This window comes from Pygocentrus nattereri, chromosome 11, assembly GCF_015220715.1.
Source record: "Pygocentrus nattereri isolate fPygNat1 chromosome 11, fPygNat1.pri, whole genome shotgun sequence".
NCBI classification, from domain to species: Eukaryota; Metazoa; Chordata; class Actinopteri; order Characiformes; family Serrasalmidae; genus Pygocentrus; species Pygocentrus nattereri.
Genome location: NC_051221.1, coordinates 24231062 through 24246437, shown reverse-complemented (window position 1 = coordinate 24246437; position 15376 = coordinate 24231062). Strand labels below are relative to the sequence as shown.

Sequence of the window (15376 nt, the reverse complement as noted above, 5' to 3'; positions counted from 1 at the left end):
CACACACACTCTTCTTTGTTTTTCCTTATTATCCCTCCACATCAGCAAAGGAGGGTTCAAACAATTATTTAATGGACACAGTCCTCTACACTGTCCTTCTGCTTAAGAGCATGTCAGATGTGGAGGAGAGTATATTATGTGTTTGATATTTCCCATTGTAATGTGACCTTTATGCATGAGAGTTGAACCTCACTACCTGTAAAAGCAGAATGATTCTGACATTCATCAGTGAGAATACTGAAGGTAGCAAAGAGCTGAAGATGATAAAATTTCATTCGTTGTCCACATTTTGGTCAGTAGAAATTAAACATACTTGTTTAATTACCATAAATACCATGTCTTTCAGGCAGATATTCTTTTTTATGCAATTGTGCTGCACAATTTTAATATTCTTTTGAAGATATGGGACATTAATGAGCAGTTCAGTACAGCTGTTGCATAATAAAGGGTAGCTATCAATGTTAATGGTAACAATCATTATTAAGTGTTAATATATGATTATTTCACTGTGTGTGTGCGTGCGTGTGTGTGTGTGTGTGTGTGAGTGTGTGTGTGTGTGTGCACTGCTGAGAATCTCCTGCAAAGCCTGAAATTATTATTTAGAAGTCAGGCATCAATTCAGATTTTGTTGAGGTTTTTTTGGCCACATTAAAGGCCTTCATGTTTTAATGTCACATGCAGTCTCAAAAAGAAGGCCTGGCTCAATGTCAGCTTCTCAAATGCAACTTCCACATTATGCTGATATGACAATAGAAGATAATTCACTGACATCCTTGGAAGACTTGTAGTTCACTAGTTTTGACTGAGCAAATGTTGAAAGTGAGAAATTACATTTTTTTAAAAATGCATGCCCATTTTGCAGTTCATGCCAGCAATATATTTTTTAAAAAGTTGGGATGAGGGCATGTTTACCACTGTGCTGTGTCATCTCTTCTTTTAACAACATTCTGTAAGCGTTTGAGAACTGAGGAGATTGGTTGTTTTCATTTTGAAAGTGAAATGTTTTCCCATGCCTGCTTGATATAAGATTTCAGCATGCTCAACAGTTTGGAGTCTTCTTTGTCATATTTTTGTTTCATAATGCACCAAATGTCAATGGATGACAAGTCTGGGCTGCATGCAGGCCAATTTAGCCTGCAGACTCTATTGCTATGATGCCATGCTGTCGCAGTATATTCAGAACGTCGCTTTGTATTGTCTTGCTGAAATAAGTCTTAGAAGAAGTTTTGAAAAAGACGTTGTCTGGATAGCAGCATATGTTGCTCAAAAACATGTACATATTTTTCAGCATTAATGGTACTTCACAGATGTACAAGGCAACCATGCCATGTGCACTAATGCACCCCCATAGAATCATGGATACTGGCTTTTGAACTGTGCACTGATAACCAGCTGTATAGTGCTTTTCCTCTTTAGCCCAGACATGGCATTAATCCAAATTTTGATCCCTTAGACCACAGCACACTTTTCCACTTCATCCCTGTCTTAAATAAACTGGGCCCAGAGAAGGCAGCAGTGTTTCTTGATCCTGTTTTTATGTGGTTTCTTCTTTGCATGGTAGAGTTTGAACTTACATTTGTGGATGCAATGATGAATTATGTTCAAAGACAGTGGTTTTCAGAAGTGTTACTGAGCCCATGCTATGATTTCCACTACAGAATTATCTGGCTTTAAAGCCTTCTCTGAATTCTTTGAATCTTTTAATTATAATATGGGCTTTTTAATGAGATGAGATTTAATTTCATTGAGAAATGTTATTTTCAATAAAACATTATTTTTGGTTTCTTGAATTGTTGTATTTTAGCATTTTATACAACTTTACCTTTTGTTGTACCTGTCCCAACTTTTTTTAAATGAGTTTCAGCATTTGATATCTTGTCTTTGTAGTATTTTCAATTAAATAATTTGCATATTGGGTCATTTTCCATTTTTATCTAGATTTTACACATCATCCTAACTCCCGCGACCCTGAGGGAGAAGCGGCTTAGAAAATGGATGAATGGATGGACATCACCCTAACTTTTTTTGGAAATGTGCTTGTATTTACAAAGTACATCCACCAAGTTGAATCCTGAATGTTTAACACCTACCGTGTTGGAATGAACAATTAGTGTCCAGCAGACATACATAAACAGTGTCAGTGTTAATTTGGCTCTGGGGATTTGTCTAATTTAGGAAAACTGGCAGTTTAAAGGGCCCATATATATTTTTTAATTAATTATCAAAGCATACAATGAGTGTATTATTTGTCACAGGCAGTGTGAGATGTGTTCTGATTAAATAGACTGTGTCACAGATATGCTGTGTTCTGGTTACCCGACACAAAAACAAACTGAGAGTGAAGATTGAACTTCCTTTAAATATTATAATTCACCAGCAAATTGTTAGATGCATGTGATAGAATAGAAAAAATACTATGATTTTAATACATGAGAACAAATTATCAGAATGAAAATGTACATTTCAAATATATTTATATATTTTTACAATCAATAGTCATGAAACAGCTGATAGGCTTGCTGGATTTGTGTCGTGACAATTTGTGTTGTGACAAAGCCAGCACAGCCCCTGTCTCTGGAACTTTATTCTGTTATATAGTACAGCAGACACAAACTGATCCCACAGTCATCAAACAGTTGACTAAGCTTCTATGATGTGATATGATCTAAGCCATACGCACGCCCAGTACAAAGCCATAATCAGCGTGTTATCAATAGTAGGGTTTGGGGTGGATAGGTTTAAGCCCTAGTGGAGATTTGGCTGTTCCTCTGTTATTGAATATTTCCATTGTCAGGCTAACAAAAGTGTGATGATCACAGGGAAAATGCTTACAAAGGAATTGCTTTCTTTGCATTGTAAACAGCACGCTGATATCAGCAGTTTTGAAGAGAAATATGCAATGATTGGAAAAGCGCTGGTCTGTTTGCCTGTAATGAGTTCTGAGAATGAGATGCCAGGACTGTGAACAGACAGACCTCATGTTTTTTTTTTCTTTAACATTTAATGCTAATGGAAATGGAAGTGTCCTTCTTGAATTTCTTATTGCATTCCAATATGCATTATGTACACTTTCAAGAATTTTTAAAGTATGACTGTATGTATAAATATGCATGTGTGTATGTATATATATATATATATATATATATATATATATATATATATATATATATAAATTATGAAGTGTTAATGTTAGTGTTAAAAGAGGAATTTATTACATAATTAAATATAACAAACAAAGTGGCTCACTCCATGCATTAGTGCTTTATTTCCTTGAAAACTGAGACTTGAGCATGAAAATGTGATCTTTTGATGGTCGTGCCTTGCTGTCTTTATTCAGACACTTTAGCTCTTTAGCTGGGTCTGCTGCAGGGCTCCCCATCTGTCTGAGTCAGATATGTATCTAATGAGTGGTGTGGATGTGTTTTGTACTCGAGCCCTTGTGCTTCATTCCAGCTGATTGCTCATTTTATAATGCTAATGGATGCAGGCTGGTGTTGGGTTTCCCCCTGTCAGCTGGCCACTGCCACCGTGAGAGACGCTTAATGGGACTGACAGCTCATGGAGCAGAACTCATTCAAAGTGGGATTTGGTATGTGGGATTGGGCTGGTGTCATTCAATGGACATATTAGTGGCCTTTATGAGTCAGGCGTATTTGATGTTGGTAAGCTCTACTCCAGGATGTATCACTATGGAGAATGGACTTGATGGGTTACTCCATTCAACCAACCCTGCAGATGATGGGGTGGGTGGGGGGTATTCACTAAACTCCTGAAATGGGCTCCTGCATGAGCATCAGATCTCCAGGAATATACTTGTTGTTTAATACAAAAGTGACTGGAAATATAGGCTATATTTAATGTTTTCTTTCTCTTAAATAGTTTATACACAAATGAATCAGATTTTTAAATCACATATAAAAAAAAAAGACAGAAACAAAGACACAACAATGTCAATACTTATCTAAAGGCTATAAAATAGACCACAGTGCAGAAAACAAACACAATCCTAAGTACAATGTGATAATTTGTTTAAAACCACTTCTGAATTATCACATTTAACTGTGTATCACATTTCTATACAGCAAAATCATGCAGACACTGCATCATTCACTCAATTATGCAATACCATAGCTAACCATCTGTCTACATAGTTACTGTTATTTAAAGTCATGAGACAGAGTATCTGATATCTATGAATGGTACACCTTTCAAATGAATGGGCCCTTTTATTCTGTTAAGGTAGCAGGAGAGGTATCACCTTCCATTGGCAAAGATCATTCAGTATAGCACAATGTGTTATTATTAGTGGGTTTATTGAAATGTAAATTCAGAGGACAAAGTGACCCAGATTTATATCAGAAGTGAAAGGGCATGAATATTGTTCTGCAGGTGGAAACACTGGCAGCATTATGTTAAGTTATACACAAAAAAAACTGTTAAGGGTTAGTCTCTAACAAAAAAGAAAGCTCTAACATACAGAACGCCATTTCATATATTTATGCCTTTTAAGCTATATATGTGAAATGGAAGCTGGAATTCTCAGCTCATAGAATGTCTCACAATAAAATCACACATATAAACACAACTGTGAAAACTCACCATAGCACCAAGTTAACAGAGTAATGGATTCTGAAGTTCTGACACAAAGTAAAAAAAGCATATATAAAAAAAACAACATATAAACTGCTGTATGACTGTATGACAGGTACAGATATACAAAATCTGAACAAAATTAATACTATTAGTACTAATTAATATTAATATGCTGTCTTCTTTGTGAATCAAGTAAACAGTTATATGTAACACTGTTTGGGATTACCTATTTGAAAACTTAGATAAAGCCAAAACAAAACTCATTGTTGGTAATCAGTAGTATATAAATAATATTAATAACAATAAATAATCAACAATGTAATTAATAATAAATATGATCACACTCACAAAAATTGTACCATTTCAAACATGGATTTTAAAAATGCAAAAAGTTCATTGATGTTCAACAGTGTCTATTTTTATAACAAAATAACTACATATTAGTATGTCAAATCTTTAAAATATTTTACTTAGAAAAAAAACATACCACAGTTGATCATTTTTAAATATGATAGATTTTTATGAAAATAACAAAATATATTCTAATGGGATCACCAGGTTTTTTTCTCCTCACTAAAGAGAAGTATAAAATATTAATCGGTTTTACTGTCTTCAATCAACTGTGTAAGGTGAAAACTTCCCAACGTCCCATTCTCACCAAGGCTCTCAAGCCAAGGGAGAGCTCTTTTTGTTTCTACATTGTGTAGTTTCTCCAGACTTCCTGTCAGTCCACCAATAGGTGAGTTTCCTCCATGGCCAACAGAAACTGACAGGTGTGGTGTGCCTCCATTCTGAATCACAGAGATTTCATTGGTTTTCATTGCTAAGCCATTAGTGAGAGCTGCTGTGGCATACTGGCTCCAGAGGCTGATGGACTCCCCACTGCTGACCCTGGCTATGGCAGCTTTTGGGATTGTCTCTGGAACTTTCACAGAATTGGATTTAAGGAATGTTAAAGGACCATCTACAGAGAGCCGGCGACCTCGTCGGGCTGGAGAACTATTCCACATATGGGTTCCCATATGAACCTAAATGGACATAAATAAGAAAAAAAACATACATAAGATACATACTGTATTCTGCAAAAAAATCACCGCTTATTTACCTAATTTCAAGTCAAAATAATCATTAAGTACAAGTTATTCATTTTTCAGGAGATATTTTTGAGGAGACTGGATACAAGATAATCCACTTGCATTTGGAAGCGGAAAAAAACAGGAGTTCAAAAAAATCCTAACAAACATGCAAAACCTAGTATAGCACCAAAACCATGGGATAAACAGTACTTAAAGCTCTAATTATTAAATAAAAAGCAGCTCCTGCTGAGTCCAGACCTCAGCCTGCTTCTACGACTGAACATTGAAAAAATTAAAGTAAGTCCCCTGGAAAGAATGGAAGCTGTAATAAACACAAAGGGTGGATATACTAAATACTGTGTCTTTTGTTCCTGATGCTGTGGTATAGGGAGCAGTATTGTATGTTCCTACATACCATTTGTTCCATGGTATAGAATGACATGCATAATATAATATAACATAATATAATATTTAACTTTATAATATTAGAATTATTATTAGTCATTGTTTTGTAATACATATATTACCAATTTTAAAGTAAAATGATAAGTCTCTTTTTCACAAGCATCAGAAGTAACATGTGGCTTTGACTGGATGTACCTTTAGATTTCCTTTGGTGGTGAATGCACGTCCACAAATGGTGCAGGCAAAAGGTTTCTCTCCAGTGTGGGTCCTCTCATGAATCTGCAAAGCACTAGAAGAAGAGAAAGTCTTCCCACAAGTGTGGCAGAAATGCTGTTTGGGGGTTCGCCGTGTTGGAGGCAGTGGTGCTGAAAGAACTGGCAGTGAGGGAGTGGAGACTGCCATGCCAAATCCTGAATCTTTGCCATCTTTATTCAAGATGCTGCTAACTTCCAGCTTTATTTTTGAAGAAATTAAGTGGCCTATAGAAGGATGGGGTGGGTTTGGTGGAGAAATAAGATTCTGGCTCGCTGCCTCAAATAACCGTGAAGGTACGTCCCGCATCTGATGTGTGAGCATGTGCTGCTTTAGGTTACCTTTGGTAGAAAATCCTCTGTTACATGCAGTGCATATGAATGGTCGCTCTTTGGTATGGCTGCGATAGTGGATGTCCAAGGCACTCTGACAGGCAAAGTTCTTTTTGCAGATATCACATGCATTGCTCTTAGGGGTTCCATGTTCATGGAAGATCATGGTCATTCCATCCTTTAAGATATCAGCAGGTGTTGAATCAAGTGTATAGTCTGGCTGTAAGAGGCCAGTCTCTAGAGAGGACACTTTTTGGTTTGTCTCAGATGTAAGCGATCTGTAAGTATCCAATGCAGAGCTCTCAGAGTCCCAGGAAGATGTAGCTTCAGACAAAGCAGGGCTTCTAGGTCTTTGGCTCATATGGTCATCACTTGGAGATACTAAGCTACCATTTAATACATCATTCTCTTGTGAAATGAGTACCTGGCTCTCTGACCCAGCTGTCTTTGTGGGCTGTGATGAAGTAGGAGATGAACACAGGCTGTCCAGAGGAGATGTGTCTTTAGAGTCTGATGCACCTTCAGTTACATCCATGTTTTCATCAAACATGTTCTCTTGATCATCCTGGTTTTTTATTTCTACTGGGCATGTATCATGTTCCATGGACTCTTCTGGGGAGATAATATTGGGGAGTTCTCCAACCATGTGCATGCGGATGTGCTGTTGTAAAACCATGGCATTAGTGAACTTCTCTTGGCATATAGGGCATGAGTGCTGTACCCTCAGGGGAGGTATGGCACGATGGATGCTATAGTGTGTTTTGAGGTTTCCTTTGGTAGTGAAAGCTCGTCCACATATTCGGCACTTGAACGGCCTCTCACCTGTATGTGTGCGGTAGTGCATTTTAAGAGCACTCTGGCAACTGAGTACCCGGTGACAGATGATGCATTCATTGGGGTCTGTGCACTTCTTGTCTATGTTCTCTACCAGTTGCTGCAGCTTGGTGGTTTCTGAGGCTTCCATAGAATCAGGGAGACCTCCATATGGAAATTTTGATTTGAAATTCTCAGACAGTAGTGGGGCCACTGAATTTGTTTGCATAGAGGCATTGTCAATGAAGGTATGGTCGCCTGAACCATCTCCTAAGGAGTTCATACATGTTGCAAAGCTCAGGGATTTTTTAACCTCTTCATATTTTCCATTTAAAGTTGAAAAAAGGTCACTGCTGAATTCCTCTTTGTTATTTCTTCTTTCAAATGTCTCAAACCCATTTGAATCACTAATGACAGGGCTAGGAGCCCTGGTAATTGATACCACTTGCTCCTCTCTTTTAATTATGCTTGGAAGACTTGGCAAAGATCCGGTGAACAACAATGCAGGTAAGTTGGTCACAGATGGTTTGCTGTCTAACCAGTTGGAGGCAGGTTTATCTGGCGGCATAGACATACCATATGGAATGCCTGTACTTGTTGGAACACTATCTAAGTGCTCTGGAACTGGGAAAGGATTCATTTGTACATTAGGATATTTCTCTTTATGACGTTGGAAGTGAACTTTGAGATTTCCGCGGGTTGAAAACCGATTCCCGCATATGTTACATTTGTATGGTCTCTCGCCTGTGTGGGATCGCAGGTGTATCTGTAAAGCACTGTCACTTCCAAATATTTTGGCACAAAATCTGCATTTGTGCTTAAACAAACCTTCATCAAAAGACTTCTTGTGTTCAAATGAAGTCATATTGGGCAGTTTGCCTTTCCGTTGCTGAGCTAAAGCAGTCAAGGCGTTCAAGTCTTCTACAATTGTTCCAATGCTTGGTATTGTATTAGCGAAGATTTGATTTCTAGCAGGAACATGAGGTAGGCTGAGCTTATTTGCTGGATTTGATGCAGTATCGGTTGCTAAGGCAGGGGAAGGTGGATGACTTGTGCCACTCTGCTGCCTATAGAGGGTACCATCACAAATAGACTGGTTTTTAGACAGATAAGTGCCAAGTCTTGGTATCAAATGTTTGCTTCCATCCATATCTGTAATTTGAGAAATGTCACTGCCCCTCAACATTGCAGCGCTATCATAGCCGCTAAATAAGACTGCATGCTTAAGTTGTTTAACATTGCTAATGCTGGCAGACTGACTCACGAGGCTTTGTGCTAACCCTGCAGCTACTGCTAGCTGCTGGGAGAGATGGGAGCTGAGTGTTATTAGCGGGTTGGTCTGCGAAATCCCTGATGTACCTTGACAGTTGCTGGAGGAAGGTGCAGATGTATCTGTATTCTGGGCTGCTAACAATAATATCTGATGTCGAATTTGCTCAATGAGTTTCAGCTGCTCCACCTGCTGTTGCTGAAGAGCCAGAAGTTGCTCGATTAGACCAGGTACGACTATGTTGCAGTCAGAAAGACTGCTGCTGCTAACTTCTGCATTGAAACACAGCTCCTGAGAGAACTGAGCTACAGCCACTTTTGTGCTCTCCAAATTCTCAATGAAGACATTACTGCTAGTGGATGATATTGTACCCACTTCAGGAGGAGAATCTGCTTGAGGCAAACCTGATGAGTACATTGAGGCAGAGCTTGTGCTTCCATCTACTATGCCAATTTCACTATCTGACTGGGAGTGGCTTGCACTGTGAGAGCTGCTGCCCACAGACATGAGAGCTGATTCCGTGTTTTCTTCTAGTGTTTTGTCTTTTGAAAAGTCATGTAGTCCTTCTGTATCTTCATTACTGATGCTGTCATTCATCTGCTCTTCTACATTGTGAGGAGGTGAGCTAAATGTGAAAGATGGAGAGGGAGAGGCTGGACTTCCATTTTCACTCACTATCAGAACTAATGGGTTCTTAAAGCAGCCCATCTGATGCTCTTGGAGATCGGGCAGGGTAAAGAACTCAGCGCAGCAACTTTCACAGACATGGACATCGGATGGCGGAGAGCTGATATTTTTTATGTGGTAGTCTGCATTGGCATTAGAAAAAGAAAATGAAGACATCACCTTGTTAGAAGAGATATTTATCAGCTTCACATAACAGCTTAAAGAAGTTTGAAAGACAAGTCAGTTCTACCAAAAAGCATGATATTTTAGAATAATGTACCATGGGCCCAGAAAGCATTTGGACACTTTAACAGTTTAACCACTGGCAAACTTTAATGAAGTTCTCTGGGTTACTTTAAAAAAGATTTAACAAATAGTATGTGCTTCAGAGAAAAAGTGATGGTAGCCTGTTTTGTGTAAAAAATCTAGAGAAGTATTTTAGCCAGACTGCAGTAAGGGCAGTGTCAGGCAGAGAGGTGGAAATGTGAAAGTCTGGGGCTGTATTTCTTACAGTGATGTTGGTGGGCTTGTGTTCACTGATAGCATCATGAACTCAGAAGTGTACAGAGACATTTGGATGTAAATCTGCAGAAATCTGCAAAGAAAGTGCTGAAATTACATCCTTCTGAAACACACCAGCCATTTTGGAACAATGAACTTTATGGCATTTTTATATTAAGTCTACCACAAATGTCAGAATACTTTCTGAGGGCACTGTATATTTTGTATTGTGGACTACATTCTACATTTACCATTTAACTTTAAAGTTAAAGATAATGTGAGAGAAGAGATGCTACATTCCGAGCACAAACTCATTTACACAAGACTAGCTAGATTTCAGAACCTATGACAATCTAAAACTTTTCAGCTCATGACTAAGTTAAAAAATATAAATTCTTTTGACATGTTTTGCCAACAGTCTGGTCAAGGCAGTCTGAAGAGCTGAAATATGTATAAGCCTTGTAGATGTTTAAATGTAGCTCACTTTTATTTAAATATCAATAGCTTTAAGTATTAAACTCCATTATTTATGGCTTATACTGCTGGTTCTACACTACACCATGAGTGTAAATTGCAGCGAAGACGTCATTTTCTGGACATAAAACCCCCTGAAACCCTGCCCACTTTGTGCTGGAACTTACCTAAATGTTCAGAAGCAGCGAGATGCGAGTCCAGGTGGACACACTGAGGGTTCGCCTGTTTCCTCCGAGACATGCTGGTCCTACATCAGCGAACGGAGAGGATTTATCACTTTTTTCCAAACTCCTCGGCTAAAGTGACTCGTTCAAACGTCTGCTAACACTTTCTTCACTACTTGCTGTACAGCATCAGCTCAGTAGAAAAGTAGTTTAGCCTGCTCAGAGATCTGCGTTCACTAAATACTCTTTCGAGCGCCGCATAAAACTGAGTCGAACACGCTTCCTGTGGCTTTCTGCTGCTCTCCGCTAACGAGTCGAAAGGCTCGTGTAGGCTCATCAAAACACTTCCCATACATTCCCAAAGCTGAGAGAGATGCGCCTTCTAACAACAGATAGTCAGCGAGAGGAGCTCAAGGTGTTCATTCTTTGGAAGCCTGGAGAGCTCAGAGTCCAGCCCACCTGCGTTTCTATTGGTCGTCATTGTGAAGGGGCGGTGCTTGGGCGGAGCTCAGCCTGTGTGTAAGCAGGAATCAGGGGTGGCTAATGCTGTGAATCATTAGAGCTGATGACACACACACACACACACACACACACACACACACACACACACACACACACACACACACACACACACACACACACACACACACACACACACACCTTGTCCACTTTACCATATGGGTTTATATATTTTATACACATTCACTATCACTGCAGTTGTCATTGTGAAAATATGCCCCAAGGGGCAGTCGTGGGCTGGAGGTTAGGGATCTGGCCCTGTGACCGGAAGGTTGCCGGTTCGATCCCCAGGGCTGACAGTCCATGACTGAGGTGTCCTTGAGCAAGACACCTAACCCCTGACTGCTCCCCGGGCGCCGTGGATAGGGCTGCCCACCGCTCCGGGCAAGTGTGCTCACTGCCGCCTAGTGTGTGTGTTCACTAGTGTGTATGTGGTGTTTCACTTCACGGATGGGTTAAATGCGGAGGTGGAATTTCCCCAGTTGTGGGATCAAAAAAGTATTAAAAAAAAAAAAAAAATTAGGTGAGCTCTTACATATTGCAGCATATCAAGCGCTGTGACAGGTTACAATAAGAATGTAATGATAGTAGAATGAGACTAATGATGATTTAATCCACTTTCTAATGTTTTTGCGTGATGGTGCTGACGGTGCGTAGTGCCATTGTCCAAAAACAAATAAACAAAATGACAAAAAAATAACAAATAAATAAATAAGATCTTAAATGATCATGATGATTGGACCAATATAAATGCTCCAAAATAACTTGGAGTAAAACCTCTTTACATTAACTTGCATTAAAAGTTAACAGTGTTTGTGATGCTTAATACAGTTCGCCTGTTTCATTCTAGATACAAGCAATTTTAAATGTTGTTATACAAACAAAGGATAAAAAGTATCTTAGGTTATATTTTGTACAATTTGATAACTTTTCACATTGTTGGCTGCCAAACTCCAAAGTTTGAAATTTCAGCTTCAGATGGCGTAGTTGAAACTGTGCCGACAGTGTGGAGCTACCAAACTGTCTTTGACTTATACAGCAGTGTTTCATTGGCATTATTTATTAATTTTTGTTGCATTCAATATATAGCGTGATGGGCCGGTACTAGAAAAAAATTAATAAATAAAAAAGTGTATTGTCCAGCAAACTGATGTTTTCTTCTGTTATCACTTCTCATCATTCAGTTCTGTGTATAAAGGTGTGTTGACCTAAATAAGCTACCTTACAGGTCTGGAATTTTTATTTTGCCTTTGATGGAGTATAAACATGACAATTACTGTCAACCTGATCGTTTGATTTAAGGTTCTACAGTGTACTGAACAAATACATAAATACTCAAGTCGTTTTCTTCATGTGAGACTGAGGTGTGTGTGTGTGTGAGACAGAGAGAGAGAGAGAGAGAGAGAGAGAGAGAGCACCAGGTGTACTTCACTACATCCTATGAGTCATCTTTTACAGTCATTAGATATGAAGGACTCTGTTGAAGTGCTGCTATCCCTTGCCTGGGGTCCATAGCAACAGACTTGAGACGGGCAAATGACACCTTTACTTCCTATAAACAAACTCTGCATGCCAACCTTCTTTAGTCCTGTCTCACACCAGTGCACCAGTTATTCTTTCTTTGAATTAGGAAAAAATGTTTTGGCTTCCTATTTGAATGCACGTATGAAGGAAAATGAGGAAAATGAAAACATTTCGCACCCTGACCTTATTTGAGTCTATTTAATTATTTAGATAAATAAGCTCCCAAAAGACTCTCTGCTTTTATCTCTCCACAAAGATGTCAGCTGGAGGAGGGAGCTGGAATCCTCCAAAACAACACCATAATGAATGAAATACAGGTTTATTGGAGAGTGGGGTTGGTTGGCACAGGGGTTGGTGTCCAAAGCGTTGACTTCCAGTGATGAGAACTCCCACAAAAATGTAAGATAAGATGATTACCCTCTTGACCAACGCTCTTTTTCTCAGGATAATAAAATGTTAAGGTGGGGATAACTTTTACATTTTTTCTGTGTTTAAAAAAGGATGGGCTTGACTGGTACATTTAGTTTTGTGTTGGTTAGCTCAGGTGGCAGTGAGCCCAAGAGTAGTGCTATTATCAAAAACATGTTATATGTATCTTTGCTGTCCAAAAAACAAAACAATACAAAACAAACAAACAAACAAAAAAAAAACAAGAACCTTCAAATTGGAAACTTTAACGTTAAAAACGTCTTTTACTTTTAATTTAGGTTAATATAAAGACATTTTATACCAGGAAATTTGGGAGCATTTCTGTTAGTCCATACATGTTTTTCTTTGGATGACATGCTGCTCATGAAATAAATAAAATGATAACATACTTAATAACACAACTGCAATGCAGTGCTGTACTATATGTTTTTAGTAAGGCTACATTAACTTTCTAACATTTTTTGAAGAAGCAACAAATCCCCCCCTGCCATTTATCCTGTTTCTTTTCCTTTCATCCTTTCAAAAACACAAGAGAAGCAGGCTGGTTCAGCAAAAAAGGAAGCTGTGCACTTTTTCAGTTATTTCATTCCTTCTCTCAGAATGTGTTGTTTACTAATATTGATGCCATGCACTGGTAATCATGTAGAACATAAGAGGTCACAGGACAGCTGACTGGAGAAACACTCTGTGCTGCAGGAACTTTGCTGTCTCTTCACTTTAAAAGACATAAGACACTTTATACATTTTATCAAGGGCAGCTGTTTGCTCTCACAGAGATGACTTTCTGTGGTTACTGAGACGAATGGAAGTCTGCCCCTTTTTGTCTGTGTTTTATGACAGCAAATTCAAATGTCCCTCAAGAATGGATGCATAACTTGCATTGTATTGTCTAGCATCTGTTTGCATAAATGTGCTCATATTTATGGTTTGTCAGCTGTGTTTGGCAGGAGTTTACCGTGTGGTAAATCTGGCCAGTAAAACTGCCAGATAGATGTGCAGCTCTGAAGATTGGCAGGTACAGGGATGACAGAATGAATATTTCTTCAGAAACTCCATCTATTTCATCCATTGGATGCATCGTATCAAAAGTCTTCCAATCTCTCATCTTTTACTGCACAACATATATCACCATCTGTTTGTTTCTTCTTTAGAAAGTACAGGAATAAGAAATCAGTTTGTGATTGTGTTCTTTTAAAAAAAAAACTTTAGAAAGGTTCTTCACACTCTCGTTAGCAAAACATATTTAAATGTTCTTTAGGGAAACAAAAGTGTGTTTTTTTGTGGTATCACTCTAAAGAACCCCTTGTGGCACCTTTATGTTTAGCACTATTTCTTAACTGGAACAAATGTACAGATTATCTGACTGTCTCTTGCATGATTAATGCCATATCATCACGATAGCTAATCCAGTTTTAATCTTTCTTTTATGTATCACACTTTTAGCAGTCTAATTTGATATACGCTCTATATTCTGAATGACTCATCGTCTAAATATGCCAATGTGACTGCACATTCTCTTGTAAGTGCATGCATGTCTACTTGCGCCTGCTCTTGTGATTAACTAAGCAGATAACAGCAGTTTAGTTTGAATAAGAGGATCTGTCACATCTGTGACACAATCATGTTTTCATCTCAGAATATGAATTACCATGCACTCTCAAAGGCCTAAATATTTATTATGAGCTGTTATTTTTCACTCCGGACCCACAGCTATTTGTCATTGTAGTGAACTGGCACTTAATGATTAGCGTGTGAAGTGTGTCAGTGTGTAAATGTTGTCTAAACTGCTCAGCATTACAGTAACAAGTAAAACTAGACATATTTTGTATATCACCACAATTACATTACACATATATGACTAAAACAGGAATTTAAAGGGGCCATATCCCACATTTTCTTGTATTTTTTCCTCGTGGTCCATTCCTAATATTTGTGCATGTTTATGGATCAAAAAATATTCTTTAATTCATTTTTGCATGACCATTTAATAACCTTGCTTGGCCCTTTAGAATTAAACAAGCTGTTTTTGTTACTGTGCCTCTAAGACTGGTATATGAAAATGACCTTGGTTCTGATTGGCTGCTTGTACTGTGTTTAGTTTAAAAAATAATCATGGCAGAAACAGTGATCACAACTTTATGATGACTTTAACATGAACAATTAGACTACCCTTCCATATGATGAAAGGGCAAATGTATGTAAATGTATTCGATCTTGTGACATCACAAAATAATGAATATGTAAGAAGTGTGTTTTGAAACTGTAACAGTATTTGCCTAGTATGTCACACTCTTTTGTTTAAAATATGTGAACAACATTTGCAGTAGAGGAAATAGCTGGATGTATGTAAATGTAAGA

At 38.3% G+C, this 15376-nt stretch overlaps 1 protein-coding gene across 2 annotated transcripts; it reads right to left on the bottom strand.

Moving 5' to 3' along the window:
- Positions 1-5085: 5085 nt before the first annotated feature.
- sall1b (spalt-like transcription factor 1b) lies at positions 5086-10932 on the bottom strand. Of its 2 annotated transcripts, none has more exons than XM_017700000.2 (3): positions 10550-10932; positions 6270-9550; positions 5086-5621 (listed from the first exon to the last, which is right to left on the bottom strand). In XM_017700000.2, exons 1-3 carry the CDS (start codon positions 10620-10622, stop codon positions 5187-5189), a joined length of 3789 nt encoding a protein of 1262 aa, XP_017555489.1. In that variant the 5' UTR covers positions 10623-10932; the 3' UTR covers positions 5086-5186. The 2 variants fall into 2 exon arrangements, with proteins under 2 accessions (XP_017555489.1, XP_037398378.1); XM_037542481.1 differs by lacking the exon at positions 10550-10932 and adding an exon at positions 9919-9974.
- Between the last annotated feature and the right edge of the window lie 4444 nt (positions 10933-15376).

Bases quoted from the DNA above. Each gene is read 5' to 3' on its own strand.
- sall1b (XM_017700000.2), bottom strand. From the start codon at position 10,622: ATGTCTCGGAGGAAACAGGCGAACCCTCAGTGTGTCCACCTGGACTCG. The intron at 9,551-10,549 runs GTAAGTTCCAGC...ATGCCAATGCAG, and splicing joins CGCTGCTTCTGAACATTTAG to ACTACCACATAAAAAATATC. The intron at 5,622-6,269 runs GTACATCCAGTC...ATGTCCATTTAG, and splicing joins CCACCAAAGGAAATCTAAAG to GTTCATATGGGAACCCATAT.